The sequence below is a fragment of the Phyllobates terribilis genome, unplaced genomic scaffold (assembly GCF_046119375.1).
Source record: "Phyllobates terribilis strain yellow unplaced genomic scaffold, ASM4611937v1 Scaffold_4__5_contigs__length_816908805, whole genome shotgun sequence".
In the NCBI taxonomy this organism is placed as follows: domain Eukaryota; kingdom Metazoa; phylum Chordata; class Amphibia; order Anura; family Dendrobatidae; genus Phyllobates; species Phyllobates terribilis.
The window spans coordinates 782,701,108-782,722,989 of NW_027362764.1; the positions used below are offsets into that span (position 1 = coordinate 782,701,108).

A 21,882-nucleotide genomic window follows, 5' to 3' on the forward strand; every position below is an offset into this window, starting at 1 on the left:
AGATACACGGCTCAGCAGACAGTATCACACAGGAGAGGATTAGATACACGGCTCAGCAGACAGTATCACACAGGATAGGATTAGATACACGGCTCAGCAGACAGTATCACACAGGATAGGATTAGATACACGGCTCAGCAGACAGTATCACACAGGAGAGGATTAGATACACGGCTCAGCAGACAGTATCACACAGGAGAGGATTAGATACACGGCTCAGCAGACAGTATCACACAGGAGAGGATCAGATACACGGCTCAGCAGACAGTATCACACAGGAGAGGATTAGATACACGGCTCAGCAGACAGTATCACACAGGATAGGATTAGATACACGGCTCAGCAGACAGTATCACACAGGAGAGGATTAGATACACGGCTCAGCAGACAGTATCACACAGGAGAGGATTAGATACACGGCTCAGCAGACAGTATCACACAGGATAGGATTAGATACACGGCTCAGCAGACAGTATCACACATCACACAGGAGAGGATTAGATACACGGCTCAGCAGACAGTATCACACAGGAGAGGATTAGATACACGGCTCAGCAGACAGTATCACACAGGAGAGGATTAGATACACGGCTCAGCAGACAGTATCACACAGGAGAGGATTAGATACACGGCTCAGCAGACAGTATCACACAGGATAGGATTAGATACACAGCTCAGCAGACAGTATTACACAGGATAGGATTAGATACACGGCTCAGCAGACAGTATCACACAGGATAGGATTAGATACACAGCTCAGCAGACAGTATTACACAGGATAGGATTAGATACACGGCTCAGCAGACAGTATCACACAGGATAGGATTAGATACACGGCTCAGCAGACAGTATCACACAGGATAGGATTAGATACACGGCTCAGCAGACAGTATCACACAGGATAGGATTAGATACACAGCTCAGCAGACAGTATCACACAGGATAGGATTAGATACACGGCTCAGCAGACAGTATCACACAGGATAGGATTAGATACACGGCTCAGCAGACAGTATCACACAGGATAGGATTAGATACACGGCTCAGCAGACAGTATTACACAGGATAGGATTAGATACACGGCTCAGCAGACAGTATCACACAGGATAGGATTAGATACACGGCTCAGCAGACAGTATCACACAGGAAAGGATTAGATACACAGCTCAGCAGACAGTGTCACACAGGATAGGATTAGATACACGGCTCAGCAGACTATCACACAGGACAGGATTAGATACACTGCTCAGCAGTTGGTATCACACAGTATAGGATTAGATACACAGCTCAGCAGTCGGTATCACACAGGAGGGGATTAGATACACAGCTGAGCAGACAGTATCACACAGGATAGGATTAGATACACGGCTGAGCAGACAGTCTCACACAGGATAGGATTAGATACACGGCTGAGCTGGGTGCTGCTCCTGGGTATGGCGGTGTCCCCGTGCCTCTGCTGAGTGGTCACCGCCCTGTGTCAGGTGTGGGATTATTGGGGCGTAGTTTCGGGTGCGGTCACAATCTGTACTTCGGGCGGCGCCTCCTCGAGGACAAGATGTTCCTTTACACGACCGTCCCCTGATGTGTGAATAGGAGCCGAGCGCTGACCGGGCCCCGGGGCCACAACACAGGAGAGCGACGCCGAAATCCCTGCAGGATTTATATAATCCTAATACACATGTCAGGAGCGATGGATTATTTACACTGGCTGAGATACAGTCACCTCGTATCACAGGTGATCCACAACCCGCGTGTTCAGACACGCCACTGATAATCCGGCATCCCCAGGACCGCCACTGATAATCCGGCATCCCCAGGACCGCCACTGATACTCCGGCATCCCCAGGACCACCACTGATACTCCGGCATCCCCAGGACCACCACTGATAATCCGGCATCCCCAGGACCGCCACTGATACTCCGGCATCCCCAGGACCGCCACTGATACTCCGGCATCCCCAGGACCACCACTGATAATCCGGCATCCCCAGGACCGCCACTGATACTCCGGCATCCCCAGGACCACCACTGATAATCCGCCATCCCCAGGACCACCACTGATAATCCGGGATCCCCAGGACCACCACTGATAATCCGGCATCCCCAGGACCGCCACTGATAATCCGGGATCCCCAGGACCGCCACTGATACTCCGGCATCCCCAGGACCACCACTGATAATCCGGCATCCCCAGGACCGCCACTGATACTCCGGCATCCCCAGGACCACCACTGATAATCCGCCATCCCCAGGACCGCCACTGATAATCCGGGATCCCCAGGACCACCACTGATAATCCGGCATCCCCAGGACCGCCACTGATAATCCGGGATCCCCAGGACCACCACTGATAATCCGGCATCCCCGGGACCGCCACTGATAATCCGGCATCCCCAGGACCGCCACTGATAATCCGGCATCTCCTGGACCGCCACTGATAATCCGGCATCCCCGGGACCGCCACTGATAATCCGGCATCCCCTGGACCGCCACTGATAATACAGAATTCTCTGGACCGCCACTGATAATCCGGCATCCCCAGGACCGCCACTGATACTCCGGCATCCCCAGGACCACCACTGATACTCCGGCATCCCCAGGACCACCACTGATAATCCGGCATCCCCAGGACCGCCACTGATACTCCGGCATCCCCAGGACCGCCACTGATACTCCGGCATCCCCAGGACCACCACTGATAATCCGGCATCCCCAGGACCGCCACTGATACTCCGGCATCCCCAGGACCACCACTGATAATCCGCCATCCCCAGGACCGCCACTGATAATCCGGGATCCCCAGGACCACCACTGGTAATCCGGCATCCCCAGGACCGCCACTGATAATCCGGGATCCCCAGGACCGCCACTGATACTCCGGCATCCCCAGGACCACCACTGATAATCCGGCATCCCCAGGACCGCCACTGATACTCCGGCATCCCCAGGACCACCACTGATAATCCGCCATCCCCAGGACCGCCACTGATAATCCGGGATCCCCAGGACCACCACTGATAATCCGGCATCCCCAGGACCGCCACTGATAATCCGGGATCCCCAGGACCACCACTGATAATCCGGCATCCCCGGGACCGCCACTGATAATCCGGCATCCCCAGGACCGCCACTGATAATCCGGCATCTCCTGGACCGCCACTGATAATCCGGCATCCCCGGGACCGCCACTGATAATCCGGCATCCCCTGGACCGCCACTGATAATACAGAATTCTCTGGACCGCCACTGATAATCCTGCATCCCCAGGACCACCACTGATAATCCGGCATCCCCTGAACCGCCACTGATAATCCTGCATCCCCGGGACTGCCACTGATAATCAGGCATCCCCAGGACCGCCACTGATAATCCGGCATACCTGGGACCGCCACTGATAATCCGGCATCCCCGGGACCGGCACTGATTATCCAGAATTCTCTGGACCACCACTGATAATCCAGCATCCCCAGGACCGCCACTGGTAATCTGGCATACCCCGGACCGCCACTGATAATCCTGCATCCCCGGGACTGCCACAGATAATCAGGCGTCCCCCGAACCGCCACTGATAATCTGGCATCCCCCGAATCGAACCGCCACTGATAATCCAGCATCCCCGGAACCTTCACTGATAATCTGGCATCCCCCGGACTGCCACTGATAATCCGGCATCCCCAAGAACGCCACTGATACTCCGGCATCCCCCGGACCGCCACTGATACTCCGGCATCCCCGGGACCGCCACTGATAATCCGGCATCCCCAGAACTGCCACTAATAATCCGGCATCCCCGGGGCCGCCACTGATAATCCGACATCCCCGAACCGCCACTGATAATCCGACATCCCCGGACCGCCACTGATAATCCGACATCCCCCGGACCGCCACTGATAATCCGGCATCCCCCGGACCGCCACTGATAATCCGGCATCCCCCGGACCGCCACTGATAATCTGGCATCCCCAGAACTGCCACTGATAATCCAGCATCCCCAGCACCGCCACTGATAATCCAGCATCCCCCGAACCGCCACTGATAATCTGGCGTCCCCCGACCCGCCTCTGATAATCCAGCATCCCCGGAACCTTCACTGATAATCTGGCATCTCCGGAACCTTCACTGATAATCTGGCATCCCTGGGACCTCCACTGATAATCCGGCATCGCCGGGAATGCCACTGATAATCCAGCATCCCCAGGAGCGCCACTGATAATCCGGCATCCCCAGGAACGCCACTGATAATCTGGCATCCCCAGGACCGCCACTGATAATCGACATCCCCAAGACAACCACTGATAATCCGGCATTCTGACGACGGCCACTGATAATCCGTCATCCTGAGGATTATCAATCGTAATCCAGAATCATCAGAACTCCTTCTGAACTCTGTGGACCGAGGACCATCATAGATAATCTGACATCACGAAGACTGCCAATCATAATCCAGAATTATCAGAACTGCTGGCGATAATCCAATGTACTGAGGACCGCCATAGATAATTCAGGATCGCCACTGATAATCCTGAAAACTGCCAATGATAATCCAGCATCTCAAAGGCAGTCACTGATAATTTAGCATCTTGAGGACTGTAAGGTGCATGTGGAGGTGAAAGTGTGAGGAGCGTGCGGTGTAGATGATGGAGGTGACAGTGTGAGGAGCGTGCGGTGTAGATGACTGCAGAGTTGACAGTGTGAGGAGCGTGCGGTGTAGATGACTGCAGAGTTGACAGTGTGAGGAGCGTGTGGTGTAGATGACGGCGGAGGTGACAGTGTGAGGAGCGTGCGGTGTAGATGACGGTGGAGGTGACAGTGTGAGGAGCGTGCGGTGTAGATGACGGTGGAGGTGACAGTGTGAGGAGCGTGCGGTGTAGATGATGGAGGTGACTGTGAGGAGCGTGCGGTGTAGATGATGGTGGAGGTGACAGTGTGAGGAGAGTGCAGTGTAGATGATGAAGGTAACAGTGAGGAGCGTGCGGTGTATATGACAGTAGGAGGACTGTGTGGTGTAGAAGACGGTGGAGATGACAGTGTGAGGAGCGTGCGGTGTAGATGATGGCGGAGGTGACAGTGTGAGGAGCGTGCGGTGTAGATGATGGCGGAGGTGACAGTGTGAGGAGAGTGCAGTGTAGATGATGAAGGTAACAGTGAGGAGCGTGCGGTGTATATGACAGTGGGAGGACTGTGCGGTGTAGAAGACGGTGGAGATGACAGTGTGAGGAGCGTGCGGTGTAGATGATGGCGGAGGTGACAGTGTGAGGAGCGTGCGGTGTAGATGACGGCGGAGATGACAGTGTGAGGAGCGTGCGGTGTAGATGATGGCGGAGGTGACAGTGTGAGGAGCGTGCGGTGTTGATGATGGCGGAGATGATTGTGTGGAGTGTGCGGTGTAGATGATGGTGGAGGTGACAGTGTGAGGAGCGTGCGGTGTTGATGATGGCGGAGATGATTGTGTGGAGTGTGCGGTGTAGATGATGGCGGAGGTGACAGTGTGAGGAGCGTGCGGTGTTGATGATGGCGGAGATGATTGTGTGGAGTGTGCGGTGTAGATGATGGTGGAGGTGACAGTGTGAGGAGCGTGCGGTGTAGATGATGGAGGTGACAGTGTGAGGAGCGTGCGGTGTAGATGATGGAGGTGACAGTGTGAGGAGTGTGCGGTGTAGATGATGGAGGTGACAGTGTGAGGAGTGTGTGGTGTAGATGACGGTGGAGTTGACAGTGTGTGGAGTGTGCGGTGTAATTGACGGTGGAGGTGACAGTGTGAGGAACGTGCGGTGTAGATGATGGAGGTGACAGTGTGAGGAGCGTACGGTGTAGATGATGGTGGAGTTGAAAGTGTGAGGAGCGTGCGGTGTAGACGGTGGAGGTGACAGTGTGAGGACCGTGCGGTGTAGATGACGGTGGAGGGGACAGTGTGAGGAGTGTGCGGTGTAGATGATGGAGGTGACTGTGAGGAGCGTGCGGTGTAGATGACTGCAGAGTTGACAGTGTGAGGAGCGTGTGGTGTAGATGACGGCGGAGGTGACAGTGTGAGGAGCGTGCGGTGTAGATGACGGTGGAGGTGACAGTGTGAGGACCATGCGCTGTAGATGATGGAGGTGACTGTGAGGAGCGTGCAGTGTAGATGATGGAGGTGACAGTGTGAGGAGCGTGCGGTGTAGATGATGGAGGTGACAGTGTGAGTAGCGTGCGGTGTAGATGATGGAGATGACAGTGTGAGGAGCGTGTGGTGATGATGGAGGTGACAGTGAGGAGCGTGTGGTGTAGATGACAGCGGAGGTGACAGTGTGAGGAGCGTGCGGTGTAGATGATGGAGGTGAAAGTGTGAGGAGCTTGCGGTGTAGATGATGGAGGTGACAGTAGGAGGAGCGTGCGGTGTAGATGACGGTGGAGGTGACAGTAGGAGGAGCGTGCGGTGTAGATAATGGAGGTGACAGTGTGAGTAGCGTGCGGTGTAGATGATGGAGGTGACAGTGTGAGTAGCATGCGGTGTAGATGATGGAGTTCACAGTGTGAGGAGCGTGCGGTGTAGATGGAGGTGACAGTGTGAGGAGCGTGCGGTGTAGATGATGGAGGTGACAGTGTGAGGAGCGTGTGGTGTAGATGACGGTGGAGTTGACAGTGTGAGGAGCGTGCGGTGTAGATGATGGAGCTGACAGTGTGAGGAGCGTGCGGTGTAGATAATGGAGGTGACAGTGTGAGGAGCGTACATTGTAGATGATGGTGGAGTTGAAAGTGTGAGGAGCCTGCGGTGCAGATAATGGAGGTGACAGTGTGAGGAGCGTACGGTGTAGATGATGGTGGAGTTGAAAGTGTGAGGAGCGTGCGGTGTAGACGGTGGAGGTGACAGTGTGAGGACGGTGCGGTGTAGATAACGGTGGAGGGGACAGTGTGTGGACCGTGTGGTGTAGATGACTGCAGAGTTGACAGTGTGAGGCGCGTGCGGTGTAGATGATGGAGGTGACAGTATGAGGAGTGTGCGGTGTAGATGATGGAGGTGACAGTGTGAGGAGTGTGCGGTGTAGATGATGGAGGGGACAGTGTGAGGAGCATGTGGTGTAGATGACAGTGGAGGTGACGGTGTGAGGATCGTGCGGTGTAGATGATGGAGGTGACAGTGTGAGAACCATGACGTGTAGGTGACGGCGGAGATGACAGTATGAGGAGCATGCGGTGTAGATCATGGAGGTGACAGTGTGAGGACCATGTGGTGTAGATGACGGCAGGGGTGACAGTGTGAGGATCGTGCGGTACAGAAGATGGTGGAGGTGACAGTGTGAGGACCATGTGGTGTAGATGACGGCGGGGGTGACAGTGTGAGGATCGTGCGGTAAAGAAGATGGTGGAGTTGACAGTGTGAGGACCGTGTGGTGTAGATGACTGTGGAGGTGACAGTGTGAGGAGCGTGCTGTGTAGATGATGGAGGTGACAGTGTGAGGACTGTGCGATACAGATGACTGTGGAGGTGACAGTATGAGGAGCATGCGGTTTAGATGATGGAGGTGATAGTGTGAGGACCGTGCGGTACAGAAGATGGTGGAGGTGACAGTGTGAGGACCGTGCGGTACAGAAGACGGTGGAGGTGACAGTGTGAGGACCATGTGGTGAAGATGACGGTGGGGGTTTCAGTGTGAGGATCGTGAGGTGTTGATGATGGAGGTGACAGTGTGAGGATCGTGCGGTGTAGATGACGGCGGAGGTGACAGTGTGAGGATCGTGCGGTGTAGATGATGGAGGTGACAGTGTGAGAACCATGCAGTGTAGATGACGGCGGAGGTGACAATGTGAGGATTGTGTGGTGTAGATGACGGCGGAAGTGACACCGTAAGGACTGTGCAGTGTAGCTGACAGTGGAGATGACAGTGTGAGAACCATACCGTGTTGATGTTTCATCGAAAGTGACATCGGAGTATGAGGACCGTGAGGTGTAGATGGTGGAGGTAATAGCGTGAGTACATGGCGTCAGAGGTAACAATGGGAGAATCGTGCAGTGTAGAAGACAGCGGAGGTGACAATTTGAGGACCTGTGCAGTATAGGTGACCGTGGAGGTGACAGAGGAGAAGACAGTGTGAGGAGCGTGCCGTGTAGATAACGGTGGAGGTGACATTGTGAGGACCGTGCAGTGTAGATCAGGGGTCTCAAACTCGGCTAAGTATATGGGCCGCATATAGAAAAAATGTGAATTTGAAGGGCCGCATTCTTTGCAGGATAATATGAAAATTTTAATTATACCATATTGTTTTTTCTATACACCTTTTGGACAATTTTTTTAAACATTTTTGGCTTTTTTATTTTATTCTTTTACATGGCATTCATTTTATGAGCTATGGTACAGTTTTATAGTTTTTACAAGTTTACTGTTTTTACAATTTTTATTTCCTTTTTGTGTCCCCTAATTGGCCACATACAGTGATTTTTTTTTCTTACAATTTACACCATATAGTAATTCTGACCAACTTCTCATAGTAATGTCCCCATCCTTGTCCGCATCTTATAGTAATGTCCCCCATCTTGGTCCCCATCTTGTAATAATGTGCCCATCCTGGTCCCCATCTTGTAGTAATGTGCCCATCCTGGTCCCCATCTTGTAGTAATGTGCCCATCCTGGTCCCCATCTTGTAGTAATGTGCCCATCCTGGTTCCCATCTTGTAGTAATGCCCCATCCTGGTCCCCATCTTGTAGTAATGTGCCCATCCTGGTTCCCATCTTGTAGTAATGTGTCCATCCTGGTCCCCATCTTGTAGTAATGTGCCCATCCTGGTCCCCATCTTGTAGTAATGTGCCCATCCTGGTTCCCATCTTGTAGTAATGTGTCCATCCTGGTTCCCATCTTGTAGTAATGTGCCCATCCTGGTTCCCATCTTGTAGTAATGTGCCCATCCTGGTCCCCATCTTGTAGTAATGTGCCCATCCTGGTTCCCATCTTGTTTTAATGCCCCATCCTGGTCCCCATCTTGTAGTAATGTGCCCATCCTGGTCCCCATCTTGTAGTAATGTGCCCATCCTGGTTCCCATCTTGTAGTAATGTGCCCATCCTGGTTCCCATCTTGTAGTAATGTGTCCATCCTGGTCCCCATCTTGTAGTAATGGCCCATCCTGGTTCCCATCTTGTAGTAATGTGCCCATCCTGGTTCCCATCTTGTAGTAATGTGTCCATCCTGGTCCCCATCTTGTAGTAATGTGCCCATCCTGGTCCCCATCTTGTAGTAATGTGCCCATCCTGGTTCCCATCTTGTAGTAATGTGTCCATCCTGGTTCCCATCTTGTAGTAATGTGCCCATCCTGGTTCCCATCTTGTAGTAATGTGCCCATCCTGGTCCCCATCTTGTAGTAATGTGCCCATCCTGGTTCCCATCTTGTAGTAATGCCCCATCCTGGTCCCCATCTTGTAGTAATGTGCCCATCCTGGTCCCCATCTTGTAGTAATGTGCCCATCCTGGTTCCCATCTTGTAGTAATGTGCCCATCCTGGTTCCCATCTTGTAGTAATGTGTCCATCCTGGTCCCCATCTTGTAGTAATGCCCCATCCTGGTCCTCATCTTGTAGTAATGTCCTCCATCTTGGTCCCCATCTTGTAGTAATGTCCTCCATCTTGGTCCCCATCTTGTAGTAATGTGCCCCATCCTGGTCTCCATCTTGTAGTAATGTGCCCATCCTGGTTCCCATCTTGTAGTAATGTGTCCATCCTGGTCCCCATCTTGTAGTAATGCCCCATCGTGGTCCCCATCTTGTAGTAATGCCCCATCCTGGTCTTCATCTTGTAGTAATGTCCTCCATCTTGGTCCCCATCTTGTAGTAATGTGCCCCATCCTGGTCTCCATCTTGTAGTAATGGCCCATGCTGGTCCCCAATTTGTAGAACATTCAACTGAAAAGAATCACTGACTTCAGCGGCCCACAGGACCAGGCCGCAATCATTACGGGGGCTCCGGTGCCTGCGGGTCGCACTAAGCAGCCTCAGGGGCTGCATGCGGCCCTCGGGCCGCGTGTTTGAGACCCCTGGTGTAGATGATGAAGGTGACAGTGTGAGAACCTTACGGTGTAGATGATGGTGGAGGTGACAATTTGAGGAGCGCACAATGTAGATGATGGCGGAGGTGACAGTGTGAGGAGCGTGCGGTGTAGATGACAGCGGAGGTGACAGTGTAAGGACGGTGTGGTGTAGAAGATGGAGGTGACAATGTGAGGACCGTGTGGTGTAGATGATGGGGGTGGCAATGTGAGGGTTGCACAATGTAGATGACGGTGGAAGTAAGAGTGTGAGGACTGTGCTGTACAGAAGTCGGTGAAGGTGACAGTGTGAGGACCGTGTGGTGTAGATGATGGCGGAGGTGACAGTGTAAGGAGCGTGCGGTGTAGATGATGGAGGTGACAGTGTGAGAACCATGCCGTGTAGATGACGGCAGAGGTGACAGTGTGAGGATCATGTGGTGTAGATGACGATGGAAGTGACACCGTAAGGACCTTGCGGTGTAGATAATGGGAGAGGTGACAGTGTGAGGACCATGCGGTGTAGATGACAGCGGAGGTGACATCGGAGTGTGAGGACCGAGAGATGTAGATGGTGGAGGTAACAGTGTGAGTACATGGCGTCAGAGGTGACAATGGCAGGACCTTGCATTGTAGAAGAAAGCAGAGGTGACAATTTGAGGACCATGTGGTGTAGGTGACGGTGGAGAAGACAGTGTGAGGAGCGTGACGTGTAGATGACGGTGGAGATGACAATGTGAGGACCGTGCAGTGTAGATGATGGAGTTGACAGTGTGAGGACCTTATGGTGAAGATGATGGTGGAGGTGACAATTTGAGGACCATGCGGTGTTGATGACGGTGGAGGTGACGGTGTGAAAACCGTGCGGCGTAGGTGACGGCAGAGCTATTATGAGGACTGTGCGGTGTAGATGTTGGAGTTGACAGTGTGAGGACCGTGGTGCAGATGACAGGAATGCACAACGTTTTAATTTATCTTTTTTTATTTTTTGTCATTTTTTAGTTACATTTTAGTTACAATGTTGGTAGCACAGGTCCGATCCTGTACATTTCTGTTGTGGTTTTTGCAGTTCGTTCAGTAAAGCTTTACATCAGCCAACGCTTTCATCACCAGTGATATTCAGGAAGATAGATCTGGTGAAGTCATTGTCCCCCTCCACTCCTCCTTGGTCATCCCTCATCTGGATACTGTGTCCAGTTTTGGGCACCACATTTTAAAACAGTCATCGAAAAACTAGCAAGTTCAGAGAAGAGCGACCAGAATGGTGACTGGTCTGCAAACCATGTCCTATGAGGAACGGTTACAGGATTCGGGAATGTTTAGCTGCAAAAAAGAAGACTGAGAGGAGACTTAATAGCTGTCTACAAATATGTCAAGGGCTGTCACATTGTAGAAGGATCATCTTTATTCTCATTTGCACAAGGAAAGACTAGAAGCAATGGGATGAAACTGAAAGGGAGAAGATACAGATTAGATATTAGAAGACACTTTTTGACAGTTAGGGTGATTAATGAGTGGAACAGGCGGCCACGAGAGGTGGTGAGTTCTCCTTCAATGGACGTCTTCAGAGGCTGAACAGACATCTGTCTGAGATGGTTTAGTGACTCCTGCATTGAGTTGTGCCTCTTGATAAAGCCGACGCGAAACGCGCGTCGAGGCCCTCCGTGGATGGAAACTATCTGCCTCCCTGTGCCCCCTATATCCTAGAGAGTGTACTAACTATCTGGGTGAGTACCCTAAATTACTGATTATTATAGTTTCCCACTTGAGATAACGGGTATCTCACCCTTGTTTGATTGATACTCTGTACTCTCCCTATGTCTCTACCTCCCCCGCGTATTTTGTCTTCTTCCCCCTCTCTTTCTCTCCTCTTACCCTCCTGTGGATTTTGCTTGTATCCTTTATGTACAGGAATATTTACTTATGAGGGGTCTCAAGATGTAGCAGGGTTTTTCCTGATCCAATGATCACCCATTGTCATTGTGTTTATTTCTTTTGTGTCACTATTTATATATTTATATTTGAATAATAAAAATATTGTTTTTAATGCCATTTCTACTCGTTTTCGCTTCTTCTATTGAGCCGGGGGTTGGACACGAGGACCCTGGAGGACCCCTCCAACTCTAACGTTCTAAGATTCTATGAAGGAGGGTTTCTGTGAATAAATGATATCATCATTAATCATTACAGCCTCCTATCTGCAATCCTTCCTTTTGGTTGACACTTTTTCTGCAGTTAATTAGTATCTACTCTACTACTCTTCTCTACTACAGTAAATTGTTGATGAGACTCCCAAATTGTGGACGTGTGGGCACTGATATGTTATGTGGGTCCTTTTATGGGGGCAGTAAGCGGCTGACAGTTATACGGGTTCTTTATTACAGGTGCTGGTTGGCAGCCTCTGTTGTGGGGGTCCTTTATGGAGGCGCTGGCTGTCTTTCTTTTCTTTCTGGGCTTATTAGATGTCTGACACTGTTATGTGGGGCCTTTTATGGGGCTGATAACTTTTTGGCACTATTATTTGGATCTTCTTTTGGGTGCACTATTATTATATAGGTCCCATTATGGGGGCACTAGCTGTCTGGAACTTTTATGTAGGTCCTCACACGGGGGCACTAGCAGTCTAGCAGTGTTGTGTAGATCCTCATAGAGGGCACTAACTTGCACTGTTGTGTGGGTCCTCATATGGGGGGCACTACCTGTCTGGTACTGTTAAGTGGGTCCTCATATGGGGGCACTAACTTTCTGACACTGTTATGTGGGTCCTCATATGGGGGCACTAACTCTGACACTGTTATGTGGGTCCTATTATAGGGGCACTAACTCTCTGGCACTGTTATGTCTGTTATCTGGGTCCTCATATGGGGGCACTACCTGTCTGGCACTGTTATGTGTGTCCTCATATGGGGGCACTACCTGTCTGGCACTGTTATGTGTGTCCTCATATTGGGGCACTAACTGTCTGGCACTGTTATGTGGGTCCTATTATGGGGGCACTAACTGTCTGGCGCTGTTATATGGGTCCTATTATGGGGGCACTAACTGTCTGGCACTGTTATATGGGTCTTATTATGGGGGCACTAACTGGCACTGTTATGTGGGTCCTCATATGGGGTCACTAACTGTCTGGCGCTGTTATATGGGTCCTATTATGGGGGCACTAACTGTCTGGCGCTGTTATATGAGTCCTATTATGGGGCACTAACTGTCTGGCACTGTTATGTGGGTCCTATTATGGGGGCACTAACTGTCTGGCGCTGTTATATGGGTCCTATTATGGGGGCACTAACTGTCTGGCACTGTTATATGGGTCTTATTATGGGGGCACTAACTGGCACTGTTATGTGGGTCCTCATATGGGGTCACTAACTGTCTGGCGCTGTTATATGGGTCCTATTATGGGGGCACTAACTGTCTGGCGCTGTTATATGGGTCCTATTATGGGGGCACTAACTGTCTGGCACTGTTATGTGGGTCCTCATATGGGGTCACTAACTCTCTGGCGCTGTTATATGGGTCCTATTATGGGGGCACTAACTGTCTAGCACTGTTATATGGGTCCTATTATGGGGGCACTAACTGTCTGGCTCTGTTATATGGGTCCTATTATGGGGGCGCTGTCTGGCGCTGTTATATGGGTCCTATTATGGGGGCACTAACTGTCTGGCCCTGTTATATGGGTCCTATTATGGGGGCGCTAACTCTCTGGTACTGTTATATGGGTCCTATTATGGGGGCGCTAACTGTCTGGCACTGTTATATGGGTCCTATTATGGGGGCGCTAACTGTCTGACACTGTTATATGGGTCCTATTATGGGGGCACTAACTGTCTGGCACTGTTATATGGGTCCTATTATGGGGGCACTAACTGTCTGACACTGTTATATGGGTCCTATTATGGAGGCACTAACTGTCTGGCACTGTTATATGGGTCCTATTATGGGGGCACTAACTGTCTGGCACTGTTATATGGGTCCTATTATGGGGGCACTAACTGTCTGGCACTGTTATATGGGTCCTATTATGGGGGCGCTAACTGTCTGGCACTGTTATATGGGTCCTATTATGGAGGCACTAACTGGCGCTGTTATATGGGTCCTATTATGGGGGCACTGTCTGGCACTGTTATGTGAGTCCTATTATGGGGGCACTAACGGTCTGGCACTGTTATATGGGTCCTATTATGGGGGCACTAACTGTCTGGCACTGTTATATGGGTCCTATTATGGGGGCACTAACTGTCTGACGCTGATATATGGGTCTTATTATGGAGGCACTAACTGTCTGGCACTGTTATGTGGGTCCTATTATGGAGGCGCTAACTGTCTGGCGCTGTTATATGGGTCCTATTATGGGGGCACTGTCTGGCACTGTTATGTGAGTCCTATTATGGGGGCACTAACTGTCTGGCACTGTTATATGGGTCCTATTATGGGGGCACTAACTGTCTGGCACTGTTATATGGGTCCTATTATGGGGGCGCTAACTGTCTGGCACTGTTATATGGGTCCTATTATGGGGGCACTAACTGTCTGGCACTGTTATATGGGTCCTATTATGGGGGCACTAACTGTCTGGCGCTGTTATATGGGTCCTATTATGGGGGCGCTAACTGTCTGGCACTGTTATATGGGTCCTATTATGGGGGCACTAACTGTCTGGCGCTGTTATATGGGTCCTATTATGGGGGCACTAACTGTCTGGCGCTCTTATATGGGTCCTATTATGGGGGCACTAACTGTCTGGCACTGTTATATGGGTCCTATTATGGGGGCACTAACTGTCTGGCACTGTTATATGGGTCCTATTATGGGGGCACTAACTCTCTGACACTGTCTTCCTAATATATAGAAGACTTGCTTTTTGAAATTATGAGAGGCCATCCTAAATATTGAAGATTGGGGGCTACAAAATAACCTTTCTTAACCCATTGTCTTACAAGTCACGAGTTGTTTCCACTCCTAATTATCGTTACATAATTAATCATTGTGAGACCTGGAAATAAACATCGTCCTTTGTTCTTAGTAATTAATCCGTATGAGATGGGTTTACGTCGGCGCGTTGCGTTGATTCCGCGTGCGCTCACATCACGGTGGAGCGCGACGCTTGGGGCCAATCATCCAGAAAGCTCCATTCATAGCCACATTATGGACAACGGTCCTAAAATCCCTAATAGGAATATTGCGGTTGGCGTGTGGATGTGCGTCACTGCGCCGTTACCGTTCCATCCTGTAGCGTTCAGTCCTCGGTTGTTGCAGAGGTCGGTGCGGCAGCAGAAAACTATTTGGGAATTCCCAAGTTCATCTTGATTATTATCAAGGCAGATCTGAGATAAAGAGCAGCCACGGATCACAACCTCGTTCCCTAGGAATGGATAACCTAAAAGGAAACATACACAATCATCATTCTTGTCTCAGCCCTTTATTTGTATTGTCTTTCGTATGTTACCACTGATTAAGGTGGCTAAACAATAATAAATAAAAATAAAGCAATAACAGTATAGGAGACCCACTTGTTAATAATGGGAACAACAAAGCATAGCCGGCTGATGGCTCTCTAACAATAGCGAGGGCCGACTGCTGGCCTTTTAAGAATAGTAAGGGCTGTCTGATGGCCCTATAAAAATAGGCTTTGTGACTTTCAGAGTCCCTCCATCATAAATGAAACAGGATGTGTCTGATGATGTGTCACAGACCACATTGCCAGATAAGGTTGTAAAATGTTAAAATGACATTTCCCGGTGAATGCATTTCTCTTAAAAAGTAACGTAAAAAAAACAAAACAATAGGATCTTTCTTTAGTATAAAAAACAGCGTCACCAATTTAACCTCAATGTAATCACATTGTTCAGCTCATGCCCCTCCTCCTCCATCTCCAAAATGACCACATAAGTCACAAGCTGACAGCACTGCAGCACTGCCTTGGCCAAGCGGCAACAGGCTGTGCTGAAAATAACATGCTTAATTGACAAACCAACCAGCGCTGCAGAGTTGTTGAAAGCTGTAACACAGCAGCCAGATCTGTGGCTCTCACCGCTGAACATATAGCCAGGCATGGTCGTGTGTGAAAATGGGCGGAACCTGGTGACGGAGAAATGACAGCTGGAGCAGATACGGTTTCCCTCTATGCCAGTCCTTTCATTGAGCTAAAGAATATGGCTGTGGTGAAATACAACTCCCACTGAGAAACTGTTTCAGATTGAAAAACATTGTGCCCACCAGAGGATTTCATTCTGAGGGCTCACCTTTCTCCCCCACTCAAGAGCCCCATAGCAGCTGCAAAGTTAGCGCTATCATGAACTCTCCTGATGTAGAAGCCAGGGCACACCAGAGGATTCTCTGGTGGGACTGTCCAACCCTGCCGAGAAGCAGTCCTGGCTAAGAAAAGTGAGGTGGAAGGTTCCCGGACACTCTATGGCTGCTTTTTAATGTGGATCGGACGTGTTTATGCATGTTATTTCTCAAACCGCATTGCAGATCAGGCCATTGCCCAACTCTGTAGTCATGAAATTAAATGCACAAAGAAAGATGTGTGTGTGTCAAAGCACCACCGACAAAGGCGAGTTGATGCTGGGTGGGCTGCCATTGCTTCTGCAACAAGCTGCATTAGAGGACTTCCTGTGAAAAATTACACTCAGAGTAGATACGGTTTCCCTCTATGCCAGTCCTTTCACCGAGCTAAATACAACTCAGCAAAAAAAGCTGTGGACTGGCTCCGTACCATGACTGGCCACATTCACCTGTCCACGTGTTTGTGGTTAGGCGGTCCTTCCCAGTAAGTGCACTGGGGAGGGCACGGGTAATGTTGTGGGACCCATGCTTGTGGAAGGCGGAGACGATACCGAGAGAAATAGTGGCGGTTGGGGACCGAGTATGGACACCCGGTCGCCGCCGGCATGAGGTTATGAAAAGCTTCCGCCTCCACGAGCCTAAAAGGCCACATTTCAAGTGCAAGCAGCTTTAGAGGACTTCCTGGGAGAAATGACAGCTGGGTAGATATGGTTTCCCAAGTCCTTTCACCAAGCTAAAGAATATGGCTGTGGTGAAATACAACTCAGCAAAAAAAAGCTGTGGACCAGCTCCGTACCGTCCCTGGCCACGTTCACCTGTCCACGTGTTTGTGGTTAGGCGGTCCTTCCCAGTAAGTGCACTGGAGAGGGCACGGTAATGTTGTGGGACCCGTGCTTGTGGAAGGCGGAGACGATACCGGGAGAAATAGTGGCGGCTGGGGACCGAGTATGGACACCCGGCCGCCACCGCCATAAGATTGTGGACAGCTTCCGTCTCCACGAGCCTAAAAGGCCACATTTCAAGTGCAAGCATCTGTCAAAAATTTGTCAGTATAGTATTGCAGCCTGTGGGTGGGTGGGTGGCTGGCTGCATATTTGCGCTTGCATTCCAAGGAATGGGGTAGGGACAACTGAACACTGCACTGGGACAAGGACGTGAACGGTGATTGTTGCAAGTCTGCAATGACAGGTGCAGGGCGGGAGGCATCTTCGCATGCGCCAAGGATCACTTATGATGGGCACACTTTTAGGCAGTGACCTGGGAGTCAGAGATGCTTCCAGAGGTCTTCCCCATGCTGTTCCCATGTCTTTTCAGCACTGTATGCATGTGTCTGATGATGTGTCACACATCACATGGCCAGATAAGGTTGTAAAATGTTAAAATTACATTTCCCAGTGAATGGATTTGTCTTGGTTAAAAGCAATACAAAAGTGCAAAAACGCATGAAAAACGCTACGTGTGAACATAGCCGAAGGTGTGGAGGAGTATTTTTGTTTTTGGTTATTTATTTTGCCTTATATACAAGTCATTACCCTGGAAATGATGTTCCTTAACATATTTCCCAGAAAAATCCATTTTGGTTTAGTTTTAGTATGTTTTATTATGAGTCCATAAAAGTGGCATAATACTCTGACAACGTTGTTGACAGCAGTGACCTGGGAGTCGGAAATGCTTCCAGGGGTCTTCCCCATGCTGTTCCTATGTCATTTGAGCACTGTTCCCATCGATTTGGGCAATTTTTAGGCCCTCTGCAGACTGCCGGGGGGAGCCGCCTGAAAAATGCTCGAGTTTCCCATAGCCTTACATTGGGCTCGTTGCTCGGGTCGAGCTCCCGAGTATTCCAATTTGCTCGACCCGAGCAACGAGTACCCAAGCATTTTAGTGCGTGCTCATCACTATTAGCGACCTGTCCTGTGGGAGGACTTCAAAGGAGTACAAATTTGTGGACATAGGACCTTTAGTAGGGGTGGGAGGGCGATATAATAACAGTGGCCCACACTGCCTCTTTATTTCACTACGATACTGCAGGGTGACTAACCATAGTGTCTACGGGGTGAAACTGCAGTGATCAGATCTGGCAGTTTTAGTGCATTTTAATTCTGCTCTAAACCACACACCCCTTTTCAAAAATACTTTTTAAAACTGTATATGATGGCGCAAAAAAAATCATAATAAAATATGGAGCAAGGCATATATGGAATTTTTTGTTTTACTGCACAAATTGAGCTATAATTTTGATGTGTTCACCTTTCAATCCCACCTGCCTAGGTAAACTAAGGGGAACCGCAATGGGCACGACAGTTGCCCATAAATATGCCAAGGGCTAATTGATGAGATTGTTTTAGAATCCATTAATCTATAACAGTTAAATGACCCAATAAATTGTTTTGAGTGAAAATAGATGGTATATTTTTGTTAGGGAAGGCCCCTCTGAACTTAACAGGTATTTCACAATACTTTGTTGGGCTTAGCAGCACTTATAATAGTTGGGAAGAATTAATATAATGTTTAGTTCTAGTTCATTATTATCAGAGGGGGGATTAGAGGAACTATGATTGCTCAACCCAATCAAAAACTACAGCAATCAAACCAAATTCGGTCACTTTTCCTTCTTCACAAGTTTTGAGTAAATCCTACTGAAAAAAAATCTTACATTTTGGAGAATAACCAGTTAACTAAACCATTTTCACATGTGTACATTTGTTAAAAAAATTATAGCCCTTAATAGACTCCATTACAAAAAATATATTAAGAAAATATCTATTTCCAAAAAACTGTTTGCTACAGCAATAGAAAATGATGTAGAAGTAATAAAAATACTAAAGATATGTATTTGTAAATGCACAGCAGTTATCAGCGGTGTATTACAGCTGACAGTAAGCCACAACAGCTCTGATCCAAGCAGTTTTACCCCTTAGATGCCACTGTCAATATTGATCATGGCTCGTAAGCGGTTAGACCGAGAAAGGGTCTCCCACTGTCACCCCTTCGATACTCCCACACAATCCCTGACAGACAGCGGATAAATGAAGACCCTTACAGCCCCATACACATTAGATGAAATTCAGCAAAACCCACCAATTTCGATAATAAGGCCACGGCCCCACTATCAGTATTTGGTCAGTATTTTTTCTCAGGAGTGGGAGCCAAAACCAGGTGAGGAACAATCAGAGAAAAGGTATAATAGAAACAAGTCACCAATTCTGCATTTATCACCCACTCTTGGTTTTGTCGCCCACTCCTGAGTGATCGAATACTGACCAAATACTAATGGTGGGGCCGTGGCCTAACGGTGATCATCTGATGTGCATTGGGCATCCTGATTCTCCGAGAAATAACGTCAGGAAAGATAAGGATTTGGTAATTGGAATTTTAACAGCAAATCCTTAAGTTTTCAAGGGACATACAGTGGGGAAAATAAGTATTTGATACACTGCCAATTTTGCAAGTTCCCCCCCCCCCCCCTACTAAGAATGCAGAGGTCTGTAATTTTTATCATAGGTTCACTTCACCTGTGAGAGACAGAATGTAAAAATAAAATCCAGAAAATCACATTGTATGATTTTTACATAATTAAATTGAAATAAGTATTTGATCACCTACCAACCAGCAAGAATTCTGGCTCTCACAGACCTGTTAGTTTTCCTTTAAGAAGCCCTCCTATCCTACTCTGCACTCATTACCTATATTAATTGCACCTGTTTGAACTCATTACCTGTATAAAAGACACCTGTCCACTCACTCAATCAATCATACTCCAACCTCTCCACCATGGCCAAGACCAAAGAGCTGGGACAAAATTGTAGACTTGCACTGTTGGGATGGGCTACAGGACAATAGGCACGTGGCTTGGTGAGAAGGCAATAAATGTTGGCACAATTATTAGAAAATGGAAGAAACAGAAGAAGGCTGTCAATCTTCCTTGGTCTGGGGCTCCATGCAAATTCTTGCCTCGTGGGGTAAGGATGATTCTAAGAAAGGTCAGGAATCAGCCTGGAACTACACGGGAGGACCTGGTCAATGGGAGAGAGCTGGGATCACAGTCTCAAACATTAGCATTAGTAACACTCTACGCCGTCATGGATTAAAATCCTGCAGGGCACACAAGGGTCCGCTGCTCACACCAGCACATGTCTAGGCTCGTCTGAAGTTCCACCCATCCAGAGGAGACATGATCCAGAGAAAGCATGGGAGAAGATCATGTGGTCAGATGAGACCAAAATAGAACTTTTTGGTGTCAACTCCACTCACTGTATTTGGAGGAAGAAGAAGGATGAGTACAACCTCAAGAACACCGTCCCAACCATGAAGCATGGGTGGGGGTAGAAAATCATACTTTGGGGGTGCATTCTGCAAAGGAGACAGGGTGAACGCACTGTATTGAAGGGAGGATAGATGGGTTCATGAATCGCGAGATTTTGGCCAGCAACCTCCTTCCCTCAGTAAGAGCACTGAAGATGGGTTGTGGCTGAGTCTTCCAGCATGACAATGACCTGAAACACACAGTCAGGGCAACTAAGGACTGGCTGTGTAAGAAGCATTTCAAGGTCCTGGAGTGGTCTAGCCAGTCTCCAGACATGAACCCAATAGAAAATCTTTGGAGGGAGCTGGACAGCAACGAAACCTGAAAGATCTGGAGAAGATCTGTATGGAGGAGGGGGCCAACATCCCTGCTGCAGTGTGTGCAAAACCTGGTAAAGAACTACCGGAAACGTCTGACCTCTGTGATTGTTACAAAGGTTTCTGGACCAAACATTTGTAACATCCCTGGCGGCGTGCTTGCATAGTGCACCACCTCCCACTATGCAAGACCCATCAGTCCAGCCTGCAAACCTTGCTCCAGTGCATGCTGTGCGCATGTCTCTTGTCTGATTGCTTAGGGCGGCGGCCCGGTTACTTCCTGATTCTTATAGCTGCAGTGGGCGCGCTCCTAATGCGTCCCCAGCCTATTGCTGTGAGTCATTGGATACTTAAACCCCCTCCACCCAGAAGGAGGTGCCTGAGCAACACTAACTATCAGTGTGCTCCTTGCCTCTGAGTTGCCAGGTCCTGTTCTGCATCTTGTCTGTTTCTGCCACCCTGGGGGCCGCATACCCAGGCCTGTTAACTCTATCTGTGACTTCTAGTCTGTTTCCGCCACCCTGGGGGCTGTATACCCAGGCCTGTTACCTGTGACTTCTAGTCTGTTTCTGCCTTCCTGGGGGCCAAGTACCCAGGCTCGTTCCTGTATCTCATTCCAGTGTCAGTTCTTGCCTGAACGGTCTCCTAGCCTGTTACCTGTTTGTCTCTATGTCCGTACCTTCCCTTTTCCTGCAGTGTCTGAACCTGCACCTAACTCCAACTCGTTGTCTCTGTACTTCTGTTTGTGAGTTTAGAGTCCACTCGCTACTTCATTGTAAGTACCTTGTGTGTATCTGGTTCTGCTTGTCCCTTTTCCCTTCCTCAGTATCTACCTCCTGTGTTCTAACAATCTTCCTGTATTTTCCAGCCTGTTCCATGTGAACAGAGCCCTGTCCTCTCTGCCTGCACCTTCTGCCCTGTTCTGCTCTGCTTGCTCACCACACCAGCGGTTCCGCTCTGCTCTGCCTTGTCCACCGCTCCGG

At 49.5% G+C, this 21,882-nt stretch overlaps 1 protein-coding gene across 1 annotated transcript in view; it reads right to left on the minus strand.

Annotated features, from left to right (window-relative positions):
• Window positions 1-11,375: 11,375 nt before the first annotated feature.
• LOC141266069 (secreted Ly-6/uPAR-related protein 1-like) overlaps window positions 11,376-21,882 on the minus strand; it is a 58,002-nt gene continuing 47,495 nt past the window's right edge. The window contains exon 3 of the mRNA XM_073679946.1: window positions 11,376-15,368. Coding sequence (XP_073536047.1) covers window positions 15,124-15,368 — 245 coding nt within the window. The 3' untranslated portion in view covers window positions 11,376-15,123. The remainder of the gene's footprint in view (window positions 15,369-21,882) is intronic.